Raw genomic sequence first — 24,185 nt, forward strand, 5'->3', positions numbered from 1 at the left:
AAGTTATGTAGAGGCCGGCACCTCTTCATATCTTTGATGGATTCACCGTCAGGTATAGGGGTTATTAAGACCGGTGTCTAAAACGTCTTAGTAAATGACCCCCCATGGTCCATAAAATAAATGCCTCTCTAAGTCTCATTAATACAACCAACTTCCCAATTAAGCCAAGAGGTGCAAATTCTCTTTCAATATCTTTCTGTAATGACCAAGTGTGGGGTGCAGTCCTTTAACGAATGGCAGGTCTGTCTCAGTAGTGTGGTGGGCAGCAGAAGCAATACAGACCAAAACACATGCAGTGGATTGGTTTGTATAGAAGTCTACAACTGTAAAAGTGTGTTACCTTTCACTGGCTTTTGACCAAAGATTGTCCCTTTGAAATGTCCCTCAACCTTCTCTAAAAAGGCTGTTCTTTTCTCCCTCAGAGGTTTGTTCTTAGCATAGTTGCTTTTCTGGTAGCTTTCCAGTGACAGGGATGGTGTATTCCTGGAGAAGAATTCTTCTTCTAGCTTGTCTGGCTTACAAACCAGCAACTACATATACGTCCTCCCTCTTGGCCTACTTGCCAGGAACTAACTAGCCAGGGGAAAGTGCGACCAGCCCACTATCTGGCAACTATCACTATGGGCTGCCAGTTAACTAATTCCTACCCATTCACAGCTTTTTGGAATACAGAGTTTATTATAAAGTCACATTAGCTATGGTTATCAATAAAGGTGTGTACATTAATTCTTGTAAGAGTGAATCATAGTACTTAAAGGCTATGTACATCTTTGGGGGCAATTTAGTTTATTGCATTGTACTTATTTTGAGCTAAACATAATTTTTTCAATTGGTCTTTATTAAAAATATGGAGCCCTTTTTTCTGTACAGGACTGAGATGCTCTATTAGCAGCCTCTGATTTTTTTCTTTTTTCCGTCAGGCAGCTCAACTGACAGGCTCCTTATCTCTGCTCTCTGATATAAACACTCATTATCGCTCAATCCTTAACTTACTGGTAAGAATGTGGCTTAAATGTTTATGACCTCTCAGTAAATTAGAGATAAGGGTTATTACTAGATGACAAGCAAAAAGTGAAAATTAAAGTACCAGTCACACAGCTAGAAAAACAGTTAACACTTTGTGACAGAAGGGCTCAATATTTTTAATAAAGGCCAATTGAAAATATCATTTTTTGCAAAAAATGAGTAAAATGCAATCATAAACAAAAATTGCCTCTGAAGGTGTACATAGCCTTTAGCAGTAAACCACCACGTGATAGATAGATAGATAGGTGATAGATTGCATACCTCCTAACTTTTGAAAAGGCAAAGGAGTGACAATGTCGCCAAATTGTTTTACACTAAGCCATGCATGATGCAGAAGATGCAGAAGAGCTCTGCTCTGGTCTCTGCCGTCTGTGGCTCGGCGTAGCAGGCACGCTGACGTCACTGTATCACACTTGGTTGTGCTGAACCACTGGCAGCAGGGGGATGGTGGTGCAGGGAACTCATGGCTCATATTTAACTGTACATGAATCCTGAGATAATTGTTTATATACAAAATAGGTAGAGAGGTAAAAAGTCCCAGAAAACTGTGCTAAAATGGTCCAGTTACTAAAAATCACATGACATGGGGTATATCACGACTTGTTTCATGTATGTAAATGTGTTCTGCTGCTTTCAGTTAAAAGTGAAGACGAGGAGGGGAATCATGGGAAAGGAAGCGAAGAAGCGAAAGAACTTAAACGATCGAAGAGGCCGAGAACAATTCTCACTACACAGCAGCGCAGAGCTTTTAAGGCATCATTTGAGGTGTCTTCCAAGCCTTGCAGAAAGGTACTGACAGACCTTGGTATATTATTGTAGCTATGTCTTTGTATTGACAGTCCTCTAGCTTCTGAATTCGAGCAGGACCTGCTAGTCACCTAGACTTTAATCACTGTGAATTACAGATTGATTGTATCTTATCCTGCATCTGTGGAACTATTACCCATTGAATCCCTCACTATGATGACTTTACTGGTGGGAGTACAGATGTAGCAGTAATGATCTTCCCTCCACATGATAGCATCCTGCCCGTACTCAATATTTACATAGTGTTTATCTTGGCAGGTGAGGGAGACACTGGCAGCAGAGACAGGTCTGACCGTGCGTGTTGTTCAGGTTTGGTTCCAGAACCAGAGAGCCAAGGTACAGATACAAGTCTACTCTCCAAGCTCTTCTATGTCATTAAAGGGGTAATCTAACTGGCACAGTCACTGTGGCAATCAGCTGATCAACGTAGATATAACTCCCGGAAAACAACTAATGTTGCCAGGGGAAGCCAAGGCATTTCCCTTCAAGCGGCCACTACAGGGGAAAGGTGGTATTACAGATTGACCATTTGGACAAATAACCATCCATGTAATACATAATAATAGTAGCACATGCAAAAAATGTGTATCGCTGTATTCCAAGAGCCATTACTTTTTTATTGGCATCAATTTTATTCAAATGTATTATTTTCAAGGGTGGGTGGAGGAATGAGACAAAAAAGCAATAAATACAGGGTGGACAGCACTCTAAGACTGAATTTTCACTTGGTGCACACCAAAAGCAGGCTAAGGCCTGTTTTACACTGCCGGCAGTATTCCTGGCAGTCAGACATTCCTGTAGAGCTCCAGCAGGCTCTTCTCTGCCGCAACAGACTGCCAAAACTACTGCCGGTAGTGTGAAACAGGCCTTAGATCAGATCGCCCCCAACAGAAATCCACCAAAGACAAGCAGGCAGCTCACAACCGAGTGTTCAAATGAGTACTCCCTATGCAGTGTTTACATCCGGCACAGCAGGGGCGTAGTCACAAATATGCTGTAGGCAGGGCCGATTCTAGCTCTTCTGCTGCCTGAGGGAAAAATGGAAATGGCGCCCCTCTCCCATTAAAAAATTGTGTGAAAGCCAAGTGGCCACGAACTCCGAGACTGTCCTGCCAGAACTGGGGTGGTACAAGTACAGATACTATAGTAGATGTTACCTGCAGTCCTATGTAAAACCACAGATAACACTAGTGCTGGTAATGTGGTAGTGTTACCTACGTCCTTAGTGTGCTTCCCTGTGCCTCTCCCATGGGAATCCATGCTGGTGGAGCTGCCTCATCTTCCTTCTTCTTGCCCCTTACAGAACGTCCTGATGCAGCTGCGTCAAGACATAGGCCATGGTGATGGGGACAGACACACACACAGGGACAGACACACAGAGGGAAAGACACATCTGTGCCCCCTTCACAGTGGTAATACCCTCCCAGTAGTAATGCCCACTCTGTGCCCCCATAATAGTTAAGTCCCGTCACAGTTGTTATACCCTCTTTGAGCCCCCTTTACATTAGTAATGCACTTTGGGCCCCCTTCACACTAGCAATGTCCATTGTGCCCCCTTCATAGTAGTAATCACCACTGTGCCCCCTTCACAGTAGTAATGCCCTCTGTGCCCCTGCACAGTAGTAATGCCCATTGTGCCCTCTTGATAGTAATAATGCCCATTATGCCCCCTTCATAGTAATAATGCCTATTGTGCCCCTTCATAGTAGTAATGCCCACTGTGCCCCCTTCACAGTAGTAAAGCCCTCTGTGCCCCCTTTATAGTAGCAATGCCCTCTGTTCCCCCATTTATAGTAGCAATGCCCTCTGTCTCCCCTTTATAGTAGTAATGCCCTCTGTGCCCCCTTTATAGTAGTAATGCCCCCTGTGCACCCTTTGTAGTAGTAATGCCCTCTCCTCTGTGCCCCCTTTATAGTAGTAATGCCCTCTGTGCACCCTTTGCAGTAGTAATGCCCTCTCTGTGTTAAAAAAGAACCACAAAAAAAAAACACAGAACCTACTCATCTTGCCCCATTCCTGAGGCTCACAGTCCTCACTCCCCTGCAGACACAGATCACTCTGCAGCACTGAGTGGGAGGAGCTTAGGCAGACTATGGAGCTGAAGGCTCCTCCCACACAGGCCGGCAGCACGATCTGCGCCTGCAGGCTGAATGGTGGAGCAGGGAAAAATCTCCCTACTTAACCATTCTGTGCGCCGCTGACCTGAAGGAGAGAAGGAGTGCGGGAGCTGAGCGGTCGGTGAGTGACAGGACCGCAGCTCCCAGCGTTTCGGCAACGAGCGCTTCCATCTGTATTGATGGAAGCGTTCATTGCTTCTGGCACCCCCCTAAGAGCAGGGACCCGGGGCGGACCGCAGCTTAAAGGGAACACTGCCGGCATCCAGTAGTGTTTAACTGCTGTGTGGATGCCCCCCCTCAAAAATACTGAAAATTGCCGCCTGAGGCGAGATTCTCATCTCGCCTCATGGCAGAAACGACCCTGTTGCAGGCATAGACTGGCTTCACAGGTGATGTGGCCACAAGCAGCATGTCAACACTGAAGCCAGTCATTGTGACCATTCCCAGCGGATGTACACACTGCATGGAGACTGGAACATGGACATGCAGGAGGCAGCGCTGAGGACCAGCGACAGGGAGCAGATAAGTATTAATCTTCTGTTTACAGAGGCAGGCGGGGGGCTCTTGAAAAAAAATCTATATTCCCGGAGAAGCCTTTTAAGGGCCATATTGGACCACATGATTTTCAGGCCAATTATTGGGAACAAGAATTCAAAGGAAAGCTCATTTCCGATAACTGGTTCGTATAATCGATCAGCCAATAAAACAGCATAGAAACGTAGAAACATAGAATGTGTCGGCAGATAAGAACCATTTGGCCCATCTAGTCTGCCCAATATACTGAATACTATGGATAGCCCCTGGCCCTATCTTATATGAAGGATGGCCTTATGCCTATCCCATGCATGCTTAAACTCCTCCACTGTATCTGCAGCTGCCACTTCTGCAGGAAGGCTATTCCATGCATCCACTACTCTCTCATCATGAATGTGCTGCCGATAATGAATAGAAGAGAATGAGGGAGGAACCACTGCGGTTGTAATCATTCCCCTCACATTCAGTTTGCATCAACCCGTGGTATTATCCAATGGCACTTGTACTGTCTGAACATCGGGCAGTGTACTACAGCTTTAACTCCTTAAAGGTCTTCTCTCAGCAGTTCTGTACCTATGAAGCTGGCTGACCTGTTCCATGTGCGCTTGGCAGCTGAAGGCATCTGTGTTGGTCCCATGTTCATATGTGTCCTCATTGCTGAGAAATATAATGTTTTAATATATGCAAATTAGCCTCTAGGAGCAGCGGGGTAATTGTAATTGCAGAGAGAGCTGAGCTCATTGCTCCAGAGGCTCATTTGCATATATTAAAACATCATTTTGCTCAGCAATGGGACACATATTTACATGGGACCAACACAGATGTCTTCAGCTGCCAAGTGCACATGTAACAGGTCAGCCAGTGTCATAGGTACAAATCTGCTGACACATGCCCTTTAACCCCTTAGTGACTACCCATACGTCAGTCACTAAGGGGCCTTAGACTGGGCCACCGCTTTTTTACAGCGGCCCAGTCTAAGAGCTGCACGGGTCCCCCGGGGAGCACGGACTCGGCTCTCGCACGAGAGCCACAGCCCTGCTCTAACAGCCCGCACCGACAATCACGGGGTGCTGATGTGTTTGAAGGCTACCCGGCTGTAGTAATTTCCAGCAGGCTGCACCTCTCTGGCGCAGCCTGCTGGTCAATGTTAGAATAGCATTGCCATTAAAATGCAGGGCAGTATAGGGATATTGCACTGCATTTTAAAAGCAATCAAAATACTGTCGGTTATAGTCCCCTTGTGGGACTATTAAGTGGTAAAAAAAAAACAACAAAAAAAACCACATTTATTAAATAAAAAAATTCCATTAACAAATACGCTTTTTTTCATTGAAAATACGCTTTTCAATGAAAAAAAATTGCAAAAAAAAAATATCTCCCCTATATGTTTGGTATTGCCACGTCCATAATGACCCGGACTACATAAATATCACATAAATTATCCCCTACGGTGAACGCTGTAAAAAAATAACTAAATAAAAAAAAGACAGAATTACTTATTTATTCTTAGTTGCCACCGAAAAAACTTAATAACAAGCTATCAAAAAGCGCCATTTACTCGAACATGATACCAATGAAAAATACAAGTCGTCCCGCAAAAATCAAGCCCCCGCACAACCCCATAGAAAATTTTTTTTCTAAAGTTATGGATCTTGGGAAAGCGGCAATGCAAAAACTTTTTTTCTTAAAAAAAAGGCGTTTTATTGCAAAAAAGTTGTAAAACGTAAAAGAAAACTATATGTAATCGTACTGACCCAGAGAATAAATATATTATGTTATTTATACCGAAAAATGAACGCTGTAAAATGAATTTTGTAAAAACGCAGTGGCAGTATCGTTAATTTCTAACGATAATTTGTTTTCCCTTAGTCCTAACAGCAGCACAGATGGGGTTAACTGCCCCTGTGGACTGGTAGGACCGGCGGAATTTTAATGAGCCCAAGAACCAATAAACGATCTTCAGCTCCCTGAAAGGGAGGAGATCACCCCCCAGCCCACCGTGTTTTTAACAAGCATAATGTATTTAGGGTGGGATATTTGTGTGCTGCTGTTAGGACTAAGGGAAAACAAATTATCGTTAGAAATTAACGATTCCCTTACGTCCTCAACAGCAGCACAGATGGGGAGATAGCAAGAAGAATCCCCTAGGGAGGGTCCTCATGCCTGGCAGAACTAAGAACAGTCTGCCCAAAAGCCGAAAACTCTGCCATCCTAGCATCTATCCTATAATGGGAGATGAAGGTTGACTCAGAGCTCCAGGAGGCCGCCTTACAGATCAACTCTAAGGGGAGGAGTCTTCTCTCCGCAACCGAGGTGGAGACCGCCCTAGTAGAATGGGCCCTCACAAACTCGGGAGGATCTAAGGATTGGGAGACGAAAGCTTCCATAATGGCCTCCTTGATCCAGCGACTAATGGTGGCTTTAGACGCTTTACGGCCTTTAGACTTACCGGCAAACAGGATAAGAAGATTCTCATCTATCCTGAACTCACTAGATCTATCCACATAGATCTGGAGGCATCTTGAAATATCCAGCGGGTCTCTAGCTGGAGTATCAGAGGAGGAGGCTGTAAACAAAACTGGTAAAGATATTACCTGATTGATGTTCTGGAAAGTAGGCACCTTAGGCCTGAAGTAAGGTAAAAACTTCAGGAGTACTCTATCCTGTAGAAAAATAATGTACGGGTGATTTGCGGAGAAAGCCTGCAATTCAGAAACTCTTTTGGCTGAAGCTATAGCCAGAAGAAAGACCATCTTTAAAGTCAAAAATTTAAAATTTACCTCCTCCAAGGGCTCGAAGGGGGGAGATGCTAGCCCCCTGAGCACTACTGAAAGATCCCACTGGGGGATAGGTTTCAGTATAGTAGGCTTTAGTCTTTCAGCTCCCTTCAGGAAGCGTTTGATGAGTGGGTCCCGAGAATGTGGCCTGTTGAGACAGGCCGAGATGGCATAAACCTGTACCTTCAAGGTAGCTGGAGATAGGCCTCTATCTAATCCATCCTGAAGAAATTGAAGTATCGCAGGAAGGGGCGGATCTGCAGACGCCACCTGTCTGGAATCACACCATGCCTCGAAGATTCTCATGATCCTGGAGTAGGCCTTCTTTGTAGACTCTGCTCGGGAATGCGACAAAGTTCTCAGGACCGACTCGGAAAGCCCTTCTATATTGGGAAGGGACTGATCAACCTCCAGGCTGTCAGGTTGAACCTGTGCAGATCTGGGCAGAGGTGAGTGTCCCACGACACCAGGGTCTGCTCCGGGGGGAGTCTCCAGTATTGTCCCCGACTCATCTGAATGAGCTGGGTAAACCAGGATCTTCTGGGCCAAAACGGTATGATGGCTATTACCGAGGCCTGATCCTGACGGATTTTCATCAATACCCTCGGTATCATGGAAAAGGGAGGGAAGATGTAAGCCAGCCTGAACCTCCACGGTATTGACAGAGCATCTATCGCCAGGGGGTTGTCTTCCCTGTAGAGGGAACAGAACCTCATCACCTTGGCGTTGAACCTGGTTGCCATGAGATCCACTTCTGGCATACCCCATCTGTGAACTAGCTGCCTGAAGATCTCCGGATGCAGAGACCACTCCATGGTCGGTAATCCTCGACTTAAGCGGTCCGCTATCATATTGAGGGAGCCTCGAATATGAACGGCAGATAGATGGGAAAGGTTCAGCTCTGCCCACCGAAGAATTACCCCGATCTCTGACAGAAGGGGCAATGATCTTGTGCCTCCCTGTTTGTTTATATAGAGGACTGCAGTCATATTGTCTGACTGGACTTTCACTGCTTTGCCCCGGATCTGAGGCGCAAAGTGAAGGAGGGCTAGCCGGATAGCTCGCATCTCGCGAAGATTGGAGGAAAGATGCCGCTCCAGAGGAGACCAAGATCCCTGAATTGGGGATCCGTCCAGGTGAGCGCCCCAGCCTACAAGGGACGCGTCTGTAGTCAATATGACCCAAGCTGGTTGGGTCATAGACTTCCCTGCTGGTAGCTGAAACCACCATCTGAGGGAATTTCGGGTTTGACCGGACAGGGAGCACAGGGAATCTAGCCCCGCAGGGCTGCCGTTCCATAGGTGTAAGACCTCCGACTGAAGAGGACGGAGGTGCCATAACGCCCAAGGGACCGCATCCGCAGCCGCTGACATGAGCCCCAGCATCTTCATGAGAGTCCGGATAGAGACTCGACGAGGGACATAAAGGACCTTTGCCAGGTCCTGAATCCGCGCTCTCCTTTCTGGAGTCAACCGGAGGGACATCTCCACAGAGTCGACCACGAATCCTAAGTAATGGATTGAAGTCGATGGGCTCACATTCGACTTCTGCCAGTTGATAATCCAGCCTAGGCGGAAGAGAAAGGAGACTGCGACCTGAAGATGGTGGGTAAGGATCGGAACTGAAGAGGCTATGAAAAGCCAATCGTCCAGATAAGGAATAATAGTCAGACCTTGGAGTCTCAAAGCTGCCACCACCGAAACCACCACCTTGGTGAAGATGAGGGGGGCAGAAGAGATTCCGAAGGGAAGCACGGCGAACTGAAAGTGCCTGCAAACCCCTGAGATCTGGACCGCGATCCTGAGGAGTTTCCGGGAAGCGGAATGGATCGGAATGTGAAGGTACGCATCCTTGAGGTCCAGAGTAGCCATGACGTCCCCAAGATTGAGGATATGGCTGACTGACCTTATGGTTTCCATGCGAAACCTTGTTTTCCTTATAAATCGATTGAGGAATCTCAAATCGATGATCATCCGGAGATCTCCTGTCTTCTTGGGAACCAGGAACACTGGTGAATAAATCCCTAGGCCCCTCTCCCCTGCCGGTACCTCCTCCAGGGCTCCCTTGGAAATATAGTCCTGAATGTAAGATTCTAGGACCACCTGTTTGGCAGACCCGAAGCTTCGTGTGGCGATGAATCTCTCTGGGGGGAGAGAGATAAGATCTACCCGGTACCCGGCGGAAACTATGTCCTGGACCCAGGGGTCTGCAATCAACCGGCTCCAAGAGTCTTTGAAGTGGGTAAGACGGCCCCCCACGGGAATCTGGGGGAGGGGTACGGGAAAATCTAGAGGAGACACTGCAGGGGCAGCAGGGCTTATCCAAGAGCCTCGAGGAGGCCCATAGTCAGGAGGGTTTTGCCTCCCTGGTGGGTTTGCGGGGGCGTCTCGGATATTTACGAGACGGCCCCCCCCAATCTCTGCGCCTAGACTGCTGCCCAGAACGACCTCCGCCCTTCTTTTCCTGTCTGGGGCGTCCCCGAAAGGGCTGCTGGGGGAGGCTCTTCCCTTTTTTATCGGAGAGCCCCTCCATTATTTTGTCCAATTCGGACCCGAATAACCTATCTGGTTCGAAGGGGAGCCCACAAAGGTTAAACTTGGATGCGTTATCCGCGATCCACGGTTTCAGCCAGAGTGGTCTGCGGGCAGCTGAAACTAGGGCCATAGTTTTGGCGGCCAGCTTTAGCTGCATCTGGGAGGAATCAACTAAAAAGTCCATAGCCAGGTTGGCTGACTTGAAGGCTGCCAGGATGTCGTCTCTTGATACGCTCTGGTCCACATCCGTCTGGATTTGATTAAGCCTAGAGCGTAGATAGGTGGCTACCTCAGTGGCCGCAATGGAAGTAGATGCGGAGGCAGCGGCCGCCGCGTAACCCCTCCTAAGGGTGCACTCTGCCCTCCGGTCTAGAGGGTCCTGCAGGCTAGACCCATCGTCTGCAGGGACTAGAGTGCGCCGGGACAACTTGGCTATAGCCATGTCCACCTTGGGAACGGAACCCCACGATTCCACCAAGGGTTTAGCCATCGGGTACATGAGTCTGAATTTTCTGGTAAGCACTGGACCCTTCTCAGGCTTTTTCCACTCTGTGCGCATCACAGAGAGGAGGGTCTCATCCGCTCTAAAGACACGCTGTGTCCGACCGGCGGGATCGGAGGACTCCCCCATGTCAACATCCTGGTCCCCCGACCTGATGGACTTGAGTAACTTCTGCGTCTTTTCTGGAGGAAAAAAGCAAGAAGTAGATTCTTCTTCCTCAGAAGAAGAAGACCCCACTGAACAGGGGGTAGGTCTTTCGACCGGTGCGACCACCTCCATGGGAGTCTGAGAGGGACCTGGTAGCCTCTCATTAAGTAGCTGAACTACTCCCTTGATGGAATCATCCACGTATGTCTTGGTCCATTGGAACATCTCCTGCATCGTGGGTTCCGTGGATGCCGTGCGACAACTCTCACATCTGGAGTAAGGACAGCTGTCAACTAGGGGTGTGTTACATTCGTAACATGCCAAATGCTTCCTCTTGGCCCCAGCCTTCCGCTGATCCTCCTTAGGGGAAGCCATAGTCTGTAATGGAAGAAACAAAACAGGTCATAACACCTACAACATCAGGAGGTGGAGAAAACCAGACCTTAAGGGGGCCCACCAGCACTAGAAGAAATAGAGCTGAAAGAAGAGGAAGTACAAAACCCAAGCAAAGCAATACTGCAGGAATATCACAAAGCACAGGAGAGCTCTGGAGCTAACTTGTGAAAGCAACGCAACCAGAGCACTGACTGATGGGCTCTGGGCGCTTAAAAGGAGGAAACCCCGCCCAATGGGCGGGTTCCTGAAACGAGATCAGCACCACTCCCTTTTTTTTTTTTTTTGTATATGTGCTGCCAAAGCAAGCACTCAGAAAAACCAGAGCCTATACTGGCTCTACCTAAACGAAAAATTGTCTCCCCAGACTAATTCCTAAGTCCAGGATGTCATTCTAGGGAGCCAGTTTAAAGAAAGGTGAGTTTTATACATCACCGCATCGCTTCGGAAAACCGGAAGTGACGTAGCGCACCTAGGGCGCGTCACTTCCGGAAAATGGCGGCGCCCATAGCGCCGCACACATGCGGTAACGGAGGAACGGAGGACCGTCTACAGATGATGAAAGAAGAGGGGAGGGGACGCCCCCCTCCCCAACGGTACCCCAGACCGAAATCGCCATGATCAGGCCTAAAATAAAGGCACTGAGATCCATAGAAAGCGAGCTAAGCTTTAAGGAGGGAAAAAGGAACCCTTAAGCAATCTTCAACTCCCAGAGAGGGAGCGACACGCCAGTCCACCTGTCCAGAGGACAGAAAAAAACACGGTGGGCTGGGGGGTGATCTCCTCCCTTTCAGGGAGCTGAAGATCGTTTATTGGTTCTTGGGCTCATTAAAATTCCGCCGGTCCTACCAGTCCACAGGGGCAGTTAACCCCATCTGTGCTGCTGTTGAGGACGTAAGGGAATTGCTTTTTTTCCCATCTTCCTCCCAGAAAGAGTTAATAAAAGTTAATCAGAAAGTTATGTGTACCCCAAAATGGAGCCATTAAAAACTGCAACTTGTCCCGCAAAAAACAAGCTATATAGACGAAAAATAAAAAAAGTTATAGCTTTTGGAACGCGACGATGAAAAAAGGAAGAAAAGCGCTTGTTCATAAAGACCCAAACAGGCTTGGTCGCTAAGGGGTTAAGGACTAGGCCAATATTTCATTCACGTAGTCATTGTCACTGTTTAATTTGTGATATCTTGCATTGGAAAATCCGAAAAAAGTCTTGTGGGTGAAATTGAAAAATACCACAATTATATATTTTTTTGTTTTATTTTTATGGCAATCAAAAAATGTACATGACAATCTCATTCTAAGGCCTCATGCACAAAACCGTTGTTTTGGTCCGCATCTGAACCGCAGTTTTTGCGGCTCTGATGCGGACCCATTCACTTCAGTGGGGCCGCAAAAGATTGTGACAGCACTCCATGTGCTGTCCGCATCTGTTGCTCCGTTCAGTGGCCCCGCAAAAAAAATATAACATGTCCTATACTTGTCCATTTTGCGGACAAGAATAGGCATTTCTACAATGGGCAGCCCGTTCCGTTCCGCAAATTGCGGAAGGCACACCACGGCTTCCATTTTTTGCGGATCCGTGGTTTGCCGACTGCAAAAAACGGAACGGTCGTGTGCATGCATGAGGCCTAAGGGTCAGTACAATTTAGCCGATACTTACTTTTATGTTACTTTTTAAGGACTTGTTTTAATGCAGGTGAGCATTTTTATTTTTTTCATTGTTCATTGTGCACCATAAACAGCTTTACATTTTGATACTTCGGACATGGCAATGCCAATTCAGTTTTTTTTTAAAGTTTTTTAATTTGTATATGTAAAATTGGGAAATGGCGTTTGGCCTCATGCACACGACCGTTGTGTGCATCCGTGGCCGTTGTGCCGTTTTCCATTTTTTTTCGCGGACCCATTGACTTTCAATGGGTCCGTGGAAAAATCGGAAAATGCACCGTTTTGCAGCCGTTTTTTGACGGATAACGGTTCACGGACCCATTCAAGTCAATGGGTCCGTGAAAGAACACGGATGCACACAAGATTGGCATCCGTGTCCGTGATCCGTGGCCGTAGGTTGCTTTCATACAGACGGATCCGAAGATCCGTCTGCATAAAAGCTTTTTCTGATCTAAGTTTTCACTTCGTGAAAACTCATTTCCGACAGTATATTCTAACACAGAAGCGTTCCCATGGTGAATACACTGCAAACTTTGTACAAGACTGCCCCCTGCTGCCTGGCAGCACCCGATCTCTTACAGGGGGATATGATAGCACAATTAACCCCTTCAGGTGCGGCACGACCGTTGTGTGCATCCGTGGCCGTTGTGCCGTTTTCCATTTTTTTTCGCGGACCCATTGACTTTCAATGGGTCCGTGGAAAAATCGGAAAATGCACCGTTTTGCAGCCGTTTTTTGACGGATAACGGTTCACGGACCCATTCAAGTCAATGGGTCCGTGAAAGAACACGGATGCACACAAGATTGGCATCCGTGTCCGTGATCCGTGGCCGTAGGTTGCTTTCATACAGACGGATCCGAAGATCCGTCTGCATAAAAGCTTTTTCTGATCTAAGTTTTCACTTCGTGAAAACTCATTTCCGACAGTATATTCTAACACAGAAGCGTTCCCATGGTGAATACACTGCAAACTTTGTACAAGACTGCCCCCTGCTGCCTGGCAGCACCCGATCTCTTACAGGGGGATATGATAGCACAATTAACCCCTTCAGGTGCGGCACCTAAAGGGGTTAATTGTACTGTCATATTCCCCTGTAAGAGATCAGGGCTGCCAGGCAGCAGGGGGCAGACCCCCCCTCCCCAGTTTGAAAATCGTTGGTGGCACAGTGTGCGCCCACCATCGCCCCCCCCTCCCTCCCTCTATTGTAATAAATCGTTGGTGGCACAGTGTGCCAACCACCATCGCCCCCCCTCCCTCTATAGCAGTAACAACATTGGTGGCAGTGTGCGGCCTCCCATTCCCCCCCCCATCATTGGTGGCAGCGGAGTTCCGATCGGAGTCCCAGTTTAATCGCTGGGGCTCTGATCGGTAACCATGGCAACCAGGAAGCTACTGCAGCCCTGGTTGCCATGGTTACTTAACAATAGTACAACATTATAAGATTCATACTTACCTGCTTGCTGCTGCGATGTCTGTGAACGGCCGGGAGCTCCTCCTACTGGTAAGTGACAGTTCTTTAGCAATGCGCCGCACAGACCTTTCACTTACCAGTAGGAGGAGCTCCCGGCCGGTCACAGACATCGCAGCAGCAAGCAGGTAAGTATGAATCTTCTACTGTTGTACTATTGCTAAGTAACCATGGCAACCAGGACTGCAGTAGCGTCCTGGTTGCCATGGTTACCGATCGGAGCCCCAGCGATTAAACTGGGACTCCGATCGGAACTCCGCTGCCACCAATGATGGGGGGGGGGGGGGAATGGGAGACCGCACACTGCCACCAATGTTGTTACTGCTATAGAGGAGGGGGGGGGCCGATGGTGGTTGGCACACTGTGCCACCAACGATTTAATACAATAGAGGGAGGGGGGGGCGATGGTGGGCGCACACTGTGCCACCAACGATTTATTACAATAGAGGGAGGGAGGGGGGGCGATGGTGGGCGCACACTGTGCCACCAACGATTTCTAACATTAGAGGGAGGAAGGGGGGGCCCGATGGGGGGTGCACACTGTGCCACCAACGATATTCAAACTGGGGAGGGGGGGGTCTGCCCCCTGCTGCCTGGCAGCCCTGATCTCTTACAGGGGAATATGATAGTACAATTAACCCCTTTAGGTGCCGCACCTGAAGGGGTTAATTGTGCTATCATATCCCCCTGTAAGAGATCGGGTGCTGCCAGGCAGCAGGGGGCAGTCTTGTACAAAGTTTGTAGTGTATTCTAACCTGAAGCGTCCCCATCACCATGGGAACGCCTCTGTGTTAGAATATACTGTCGGATCTGAGGTTCACAAAGTAGCTCATATCCGACAGTATATTCTAACATAGAGGCGTTCCCATGGTGATGGGGACGCTTCAAGTTAAAATATACCATCGGATTGGAGAAAACTCCAATCCGATGGTATAAAAGAACTCCAGACTTTACATTGAAAGTCAATGGGGACGGATCCATTTGAAATGGCACCATATTGTGTCAACATCAAACGGATCCGTCCCCATTGACTTGCATTGTAATTCAGGACGGATCCGTTTGGCTCCGCACGGCCAGGCGGACACCAAAACGACTTTTTTTTTCATGTCCGTGGATCCTCCAAAAATCAAGGAAGACCCACGGACGAAAAAACGGTCACGGATCACGGACCCACGGACCCCGTTTTTGCGGACCGTGAAAAAAAACTGTCGTGTGCATGAGGCCTTATATGAATTTTTTATATTTTTCATTTTTTTATACTTTTAAAAGTATTTCTACTGTATTTTTTAGACCCCTTAGGTGACATGAACATGTGATCCTCTGATCGCTTGCACAATAGACTGCAATAGAGTATCAATCTATGCAGTCTTTTTACAGGCTTCCAATTAAGCTCTGCTACTGGCAGAGCTTAACAGGCATCTTACTATGACAAGCCTGGGAGCCTTCACAAGGCTCCAGGCTGTCATACATTAGCAACCACACTACAAGAAAATTTAGACTAGCACAAAGTCACAGGTGCACATCCATAAAGCTAGCATGCAGACAGCAAACAAAAAACGTATGGCAGCACACCATTACACATGCAAACAATAGAACTAGGGGGTAGGGATTATTTTGGATTACAGTGGTACTATACCGACTATACGCGAAAGATGGAAGCTCTTTGTGCACATTTTTGATCAAACGTGTGTTGGGCCCATCTGCCAGTGTCAAGGTGGCTTCTGCAGATGGGTATCTAACACTAACAGAACTGCCTCTCCTGGGCCTAACCTAAGCCTACAATGTTCAGGGTGGTGTAGAAACCAGCTATATTTATACTCTGCTCAGAAACCCTGAAGTGCTCAATCTAAAGGAGGGAGCTACCTTCCAAACATACTGCAAGAAAATGTAGACTGGCATATCCAAAATTACAGGTGCACATCCATAAAGCTAGCATGCAGACAGCAAACAAAATACATATGGCAGCACACTATTACACATGCAAACAATAGAATTTAGGATTATTCTGGATAAAAGCGGTACTATACATGAAAAATGGAATTTTTCTTTCATAAATTTGCCCCACTGTTTGTATTTTGCTTTGGCCGCTGCCATATTTCACCACAGTGACCAGATGTTACATTGTAGAGTAGTGTCTAAATGCACACATTGTGGTTTATAGCTGCGCAGTTTTTGCAATGATGGCCGATTCACCACAGTTTTATCTGTTTTTCCCCATTGACTCCAATAAATAAAATATCCATGTGAAGTGTTTATATCTGCAGTTTTCCATAGAAGCAGATTATATGTAACTGCAAAAAATTAAAGATGCCTCAAACTCATGTTGAAACCTCATGTGTTAAATATTTTATCTTGCCTTGGTTCTAGTGACTTTGAGTTGGTTAATACTGGTACCATGACATTAAAATACCCCAAATACTTTTAGCAATCCTAACAGACCTATGTTCTCTAGATGAAGAAAATTGCCCGAAGGCAACAGCAACAAGACCACGAGCAGTTGGCAACACAACGCTTGGGCTCTGCCTGTGGGAACCGTGGAAGTAGTAGACAGAGTAATGATGACAGTGAAGGTGAGTATTTTATGGTGCAAACATGCTAAGCACACCTTCTCATATGACAGTCATATAACCAGCATCTAAGGCGATCCTCTTAGACCAACTATACTGTAGAAAGGTGTCCACAGGAAATGGCTCTCCTGCCTTTGCCCACAAGTTAAAGCTTCAAATTGTAAAGATTTCACCAGGATTGGGTGATAGGTCAATAACCTCTAGACACCTCTATGTCAGACCTGAGAAGGGCAGCGCTGGTACAGGCAGGAGCCGAAATGTATGCCCCTGCCTGTACAGCGCTGCTGGGGAATCAGTACTCTAGTACACGGCGGTGTACAGGTGTACGTATTGTAAAGTGAGATATGGCACTACAAAAGTAAAAAAAAAAAAAGATTAGTTTATTACAAATATGCTTTTTATAACATGTACAATAGGTTTTAATAAAGTGAAAGTTTAGATACACTTTAAATAACAATGAACATGGTGTTGCCCATAGAATTTAGTTTGAAACTTTTTATTTGTATTCTTTTTAATCCTTTAGATGGCAGCAGTGGACTGGAAGGTGTTATGGTGCCATATTCCAGGCTACAACAGCAGGCACTCCTCGCATTGGATCAGAGTGTCTACAACACAGATCTGTACCGGCAGAGTCTTACTCCTCCTCAACTGCCCGGGGACCATTTACATCCATATGGTAACTACAGCTGAATATGCGTTTAGATTAACAGGGTTTCCATTTATCACTTATCCAAAGAATAGATAATAAATTGCTGGGAGGTGAACCACTGGGACCTTCACTAATTACAAGAAAAGGGGTTCCTGAGCCCCCTGTGTGAATGGAGCAGAGGTGCGCATGTGTGACCACTGTTCCATTCACTGTCTCAGCTATAGTGCTCGGCTACCTCCATTAGTCCTTTAGACAGGAATGGATGTAGTGATATTGTTTTCTTTTCATCACTGTGCTTCTGAGGGCTCATGCACGCAAACGCATTTTTTTTTTGCGGCTGTATGCAGAACCATACACTTCAATGGGGCCTCAAAAAATGGAAACTACTCCGTGTGCATTCCGTGCCCGTGTTTCCATTACGGACAAGGATAGGACTGTTCTATTAGGGGCCAGCTGTTCCATTCTGCAAAATACGGAAATATGGCTGGTATCCATTTACAGACCGCAAAACTTCTAATGGTCATGTGCATGAGCCCTAAGACCTCAGGTACACTACCGTGTCCGTGTTGTGGTCTGCAACCACGGAACCACAAAATACGGATACCTTCTGCGTGCATTCTCCATTTTTCTCACTCCCATCACTAGAAATGACTGACAACACGGACAAGAATAGGACACGTTCTATAATAATTTGCTGAACGGATATCTGGATTCGGACACATATGGATAGGTCTGTGTGTGAGCCATGAAAAATGCAGATCGGACAAGGATACAAAATACAGTCAGGTGCATGAGGCCTAAGAGCCATAACTTTTTTCTATAAAAATAGCCATATGAGGGCTTGTAGATGTGGGACAATTTATATGTCTCAATGGCTCCATTTTGGAGTACATACAATGCACTGAAAATTTTCTTTAACAATTTTTGGGAGAGAATGGAAAAAAACATTAATTCCGATATTCATTTTTTTATGACATTCACTGTGCAGGATAATTTACTTAACTTTACGTCATGGTGATCATAGGGGCACAGGAGATGTGCCCACATGGATTAGCGGGCGCTCTACACTGGCAAATAACTCAGATCCTGTCCATTTAGCTTCTTAAATGCTGCAGTGATTCTGTCCACATTGCCACCACCATGGACGTAATTGAAGAGTGCAATAGATTGCCATGGCAGCCAGGAGGCTAACAAAGGCCCCCCAGGCCTGCCATGACTATATGCCTATTAGACTGTGCCTAATACAGGCTTTTTCTTTTACAATGAAAGGCCATAATGCATTTTTATACAAGCTATTCCAATACATTATAATAGAAAAGCAAAAAAATAAAATAATACTTTTCTACAAAAATGTTTTGTAAAAGGGGCAAAAACCCCACCACACACACACATATATGGTATCGCCACAAACATCCAGGCCCCTCTTGAACTCTTTTAGTGAGTTCACCATCACCACCTCCTTGGCAGGTAATAAATGAGGCAGCACTTCAAACCCAGGTGAAAGGGTGGCGGATCTGCCTCATTCACCCCAACTTCAACGTTTCAGCCCAACACAATGAGGCCTTCCTTAAGCAATCAAATGTGCCAAAGTGATATATTTATATAGACACCCACATTAAAGGGTTTTTCCCGGGAATTAAGAAAATGAAAATACTTAAAGGGGTTCTGCAGTTTGTTTAAACTGATGATCTATCCTCTGGATAGATCATCAGCATCTGATCGGCGCCCCCGCTGATCAGCTGTTTGAGAAGGCAGCGGCGCTCCACGAACGCCACGGCCTTCTCACTGTTTACCACAGGCCCAATGACGTCACAACTAGTATTAGTGGCCTGGGCGGGGCTAAGCTCCATTCAAGTAAACAGAGCTTAGCCCCACCCAGGCCAGTTGATACTAGTCGTGACGTCACTGGGCCTGCGGTAAACAATGAGAAGGCCGCGGCAATACTGGAGCGCCGCTGCCTTCTCAAACAGCTGATTGGCAGGGGTCTCGGGCGTCGGACCCCCACCGATTAGATGCTGATGATCTATCCAGATGGTAGATCATCAGTTTAAACAAACCGCAAAAACCCCTTTAAAAATGAAAATTAGTTATAATGGCTGGTTTTGTCTGGGGAGCGATCATTAGGAGTAAAGATGAGCGAATTGAAGGCTAACAAATTGTTTTTGATCTGAATTTCAGGAAAAATTTGATTCGCCATGACTCCGATTTTCCTTGCAATTCGTGGTAACGAATCTATTTTTGCTGAAATGGCGGTAAAAAACAAAACATACTCACCTTCTTCTATTTGCTTGTGGAGAGGCCATCGCGGCCATCTTGATTGAAGAAACCGCACAAAATTTTGCGCGTGGTGACTCGCAATTTCATGTGGTTTCTTCAATGAAGATGGCAGCGACGGCCTCCCTGTGAGCAAATGGATAAGATATGAATTTATTTTTTACCCTGCTTAACCCCTGAAAGGCCTAAATTTGAATGTCAGATGCCGCGAACAGCGATGAACGCGGCATCTGACATTCAAATTTAGGCCTTTCAGGGGTACAAAGAAATTCGCACAAAGAAATTCGATTCGTTATGAATTACTTTGCCATGAATCACACCGCCCTCTATCATTGAACCCCTCAGATGCCGCGTTCAGCAAAGTAATTCATAACGAATCGAATTTCTTTGTGAAATTCGGCGAAGCAGCCAACTCGAATTTTTGATAACTGCGCTCATCACTAAATAAAAGAAATAAAATAATAGGGTCTAATGTGTCAGTCACTATAAATATATATATAACCAACTGATCCGTGCTCTCCTAGGAAGATGTCGCTGTCCACTGTCAGTGGCACCCACCTCAGGTCAGAGGGTGGACATGGAATACCAATGAGTGTCCCACTCCACCGACTTAAACACTAAAGGGGCATTCGGGTATTGGACTATATATATGTCCTCAGTCTGACACAGGCCCAAACTAAGGTGAAAGAAGGTGATCCGGTAGGAATCACCATGTTGAGAAAATGAACACCAAGGGATAAAGCAGAGCTGGATCATAGGGTAAATCAGTGGTTCCTACTCAGTATGTGAATATCCCCTGGAAATAATGGGGGTCATTTATCAAGCTGAAATATACCAAAATTTGTTATTTACTTGAGCCGCAATCTGTGACTTCTCCCTGCTCATGCAGGTCTAGAAAAGTGGGTGTGGCGGGGAAGGAGACAGGCCAGCAGGCCCATCTCATTTGCCATTTTCTATGCCAATTTTAGGCGTAGAAAAAGGTCTAAATGTAAGACAGCAAGGAAGCTGTCTTACATTTAGAGCTAACGACGCGAAAACACAACAAAGGATGCGGTCCATCAGTGCATGCGCATTAATTACTGTGATGCAAGGAATGGGCATCGCAGTGCGCATGCGCCGGCAAAAGGAATGAGTGTGCAGGCGCGGCAGAATAACAAGTTAGTAGAAAGGCGGTCAGAGGGAAAGGATGGGCGGACAGAGGGTAGGAAGGGGCGGGGGGGACGCAATGAAAAGGCTGAGCAAGCAGGGCACCTAAGAGAGTAACGCCGCCCCTGGGCACTTGCGAGCCCTCATTTGCATATCTTATAAAGATCGTTTTTGATGGTTCTATAAGTCCAGGATTGATGCCAAAGGTAACGTTTTTATTAACTGTAAGCATGCTAGGGAGCTGTGGGAAGGGTTAAAAAAGTGAAATGCTGGTGACAGACTCCCTTTAAAGCTTCAATGATACTCAATGGCAATGACACAGCAGTCCAGACAAAAACTGGTTTTCAGACATATTCTAATAGCATAGCAGCACCTGGCATTCAAAAGGTCAACCTGTCTGGTTTTGGTGGTAAACAAGTCTGGCTTTTCCCTCCAAAACATGCTAGTCTTCAAACCCTATGGTAGCTGTGGAAAATTACCAACTTCTAATTATTAGTTTAGAAAGTCCCAAAAGTCCCTCAGTATTCATTTACATTATACGTTATATATATAACAACACTGTATTAAACAGTATAAGTGAATGCAATTTAACCCTTTAAAGTGAAATAAAGTAAGGCGTTGATGACTTTGCGTAGGGGAAACAAGCAATTGCTCACAAATGTTCAGACTTCAAAGTACCCCTTTTCCAGAACATTACAACAGCTTATAAGAACCTTCTGACCTTAGGAACAAATTAGACTTTTCCTGGCATGATATTAGAGATAGCTCATAACTGAACTTCAAATGGGTTGCCTCAGCTCAACATTTATGGCACATTGCTAGCATGTCATACAGGTTCAGGTCCCACCTCTGGGGCCTGCTCCTATCTCCAGAATGGGGCCCTCCGAAAGGAAGGGTGAGCAGTTGCTCATGCGCAACCATCATTCATTTCATTTATTCACTTCTATTGCATTTTGCTGGCTCAGCTATTTCCGCCAGACCTATAGCGGTGAATGGAGAGGTAGCTGGGCTTGCAAGGCTTTCTCTCTATTAACTGCTATAGGACTTTCATTAAGAGCTGAGTACTTTCACTCTGCTGTTTTCGGAAGTCCTATAGCAATGAATGGAGATGACGCTGTGCATGTGCTGTGGGAGAGATTATTTCCCAGTAATATGCCATAAATGTTGAAATGAGAAACACCTTTAAATGTGTCCCATTTCTTTTTAAAATCCTTCTTGAAGGAGCTGGAGGGCCTGAGACAATGCAGTAGCCCAAAAAATGTTGGTTTTATACCTGCCATATGCTTTTAACCCCTTAGTGACCAAGCCTGTTTGGGCCTTTATGACCAAGCGTTTTTCTTCCTTTTTTCATGGTCTCGTTCCAAGAGCTATAACTTTTTTATTTTTTCATCTATATAGCTTTATGAGGGCTTGTTTTTTTACGGGACAAGTTGTAGTTTTTAATGGCACCATTTTGGGGTACACATAACTTTCTGATTAACTTTTATTAACTCTTTCTGGGAGGGAGATGGGGAAAAATAGCAATACTGCCACTGCGTTTATACATTATAAATTTTACGGCGTTCATTTTTCGGTACAAATAACATAATTTCTTTATTCTCTGGGTCAGTACGATTACAGTGATACTAAATACTTATAATTTATTTCACGTTATACTACTTTTTTTTCCAATAAAACCCCTTTTTATTAACCAAAAAGACCCATAACTTTTTTTTTCTTTTTCTATGGAGTTGTGTGAGGGCTTGATTTTTGAGGGACAACTTGTATTTTTCATTGGTATCATTTTGGAATAAATGGCGCTTTTTGATCGCTTGATATTACGTTTTTTTCGGTGGAAACTAAGAATAAATTAGAAATTCTGTCTTTTTTTTTTTTTTACGGCATTCACCACAGTGGATAATTAATGCAATATTTATGTAGTCCGGGTCGTTACGGACGCGGCAATACCAAACATATGGGGGATATTTTCTTTTTGCTATTTTTTTCATTGAAAAGCGTATTTTCAATGGAAAAAAAAGCATATTTTTTTATTTTATGGAATTTTTTTATTTAATAAATGTGTATTTTTTTAAAAAAAAATTTACTACTTAAAAGTCCCACAAGGGGACTATAATATACAGTATTTTGATTGCTTTTAAAATGTAATATCTCTATAAATGCATTACATTTCAATAGCAATGCATTTAAAACATTGACCAGCAGGCTGTGCCAGAGAGGCACAGCCTGCTGGAGAGAACTGAACACAGGCTCGGGGCCCTGATCGGAAGCAAGGTAAGCTTCCGAACATATCAGCACCCCGCGATCTTATTTTCGGGGTGCTGATGGGAGACAGAGGGAGTCCGCTCCCTTTGTCACCACTTTACATGCAGTGGGTGCCATTGCACCCAGCATGTAAAGGGTTAAACAGCCCGGATCGGCACTCCTGCCAGTCCGGGCTGTTAGAGCAGGGCCTCGGCTCTCATGTGAGAGCCGGGTCCGCGCTCCCCGCTGCACGGGGAAGCCGTGCAGCGCTTAGACCGGGCCGCCGTAAAAACGCGGCGGCCCAGCCTAAGGCCCCTTAGTGACCGCCGTAAAAACACGTATGGGTGGTCACTAAGGGGTTAATGTAGATGTCCTTCTGGCTGCTAGAAAAGCTTCACTCATTTGACTTGAAATATCCAAATGAGACTACATTTCGCTTGTCAAACTTCAAACAGAAAGATGAAGTTGGAATGGATTTAGGTGATGGAACACCTTATTAACTAGTAGATTCTTGTTTGGCTGATGATTTCCCTTCAAAAGCTCTAACAAATACAGAAATCATGTCCTTTTGGGCCAAAATAGAGCAATCACAATGACCACTGTTTTCCCCTGTCTGATCTTCTGCAGGACTTTGGGTATCAGTGGAATCAGAGGAAAGATGTACAGAAACGCATTGTTCCGTGATGTGGACAGGAAATCCAGAGTGAAAGGGTGACCCTTCCTGTCAAGGAAACACATTTTAGAAGTTTTTTGTTCTTTGTGGTTGGCAGATTATCCATCTGAGGGCACCACAATATTATAGGATTGAAGAAAGGGCCCTAACTTGTGTAGCTGCAATTTTAGAAAAACCTGATTTGTTACAACGAAGCACGAGGAAATTCGGATTCGCTGTGAATCAAAGATTTACTTAACTTCAGACCAAATTCCAGTTTGAATGCTTCACTTCGCTCAACACTATTCACAATCCTTCATTAGAACACAAATATATTGTAAGCTGGGACATAGCCCAGGATGGAACCCTGTGCTATAAATACTTCATGCATTTTTTGTAGTGCAGGAGTAAAATGTACAGCGCAGGCGCTGATCCTATGTCATACATTACACACTGTACCACACTGACATTCAGTGACACTAAAGCATCACATATCAATCAATAAGCATCAGAAATGAGACAGATGATGGGGGGACAGATCACAGACCCAATGCCTTATTGTAAGACAAAATAATTGTGGAGCCCCAGTTATGGGTCTTCAACACAGTGAAAGCCAGATATCCCTCAAAGGAAGGAAAACCGAGCAAAGGGGTGTCCCTATTACAGAGATCATCAAATCCAC

The 24,185-nt window shown here is 45.7% G+C and overlaps 1 protein-coding gene across 1 annotated transcript in view; it reads left to right on the forward strand.

The window, feature by feature from the left end:
* LOC122929311 (LIM homeobox transcription factor 1-alpha-like) overlaps positions 1-24,185 on the forward strand; it is a 124,094-nt gene that overhangs the window by 78,263 nt on the left and 21,646 nt on the right. The window contains exons 4-7 of the mRNA XM_044282830.1: positions 1,664-1,815; positions 2,092-2,169; positions 16,427-16,544; positions 17,065-17,217. Of these exons, the coding sequence (XP_044138765.1) occupies positions 1,664-1,815; positions 2,092-2,169; positions 16,427-16,544; positions 17,065-17,217 (501 nt within the window). The remainder of the gene's footprint in view (positions 1-1,663; positions 1,816-2,091; positions 2,170-16,426; positions 16,545-17,064; positions 17,218-24,185) is intronic.

This window comes from Bufo gargarizans, chromosome 2 (assembly GCF_014858855.1).
Source record: "Bufo gargarizans isolate SCDJY-AF-19 chromosome 2, ASM1485885v1, whole genome shotgun sequence".
In the NCBI taxonomy this organism is placed as follows: Eukaryota; Metazoa; Chordata; class Amphibia; order Anura; family Bufonidae; genus Bufo; species Bufo gargarizans.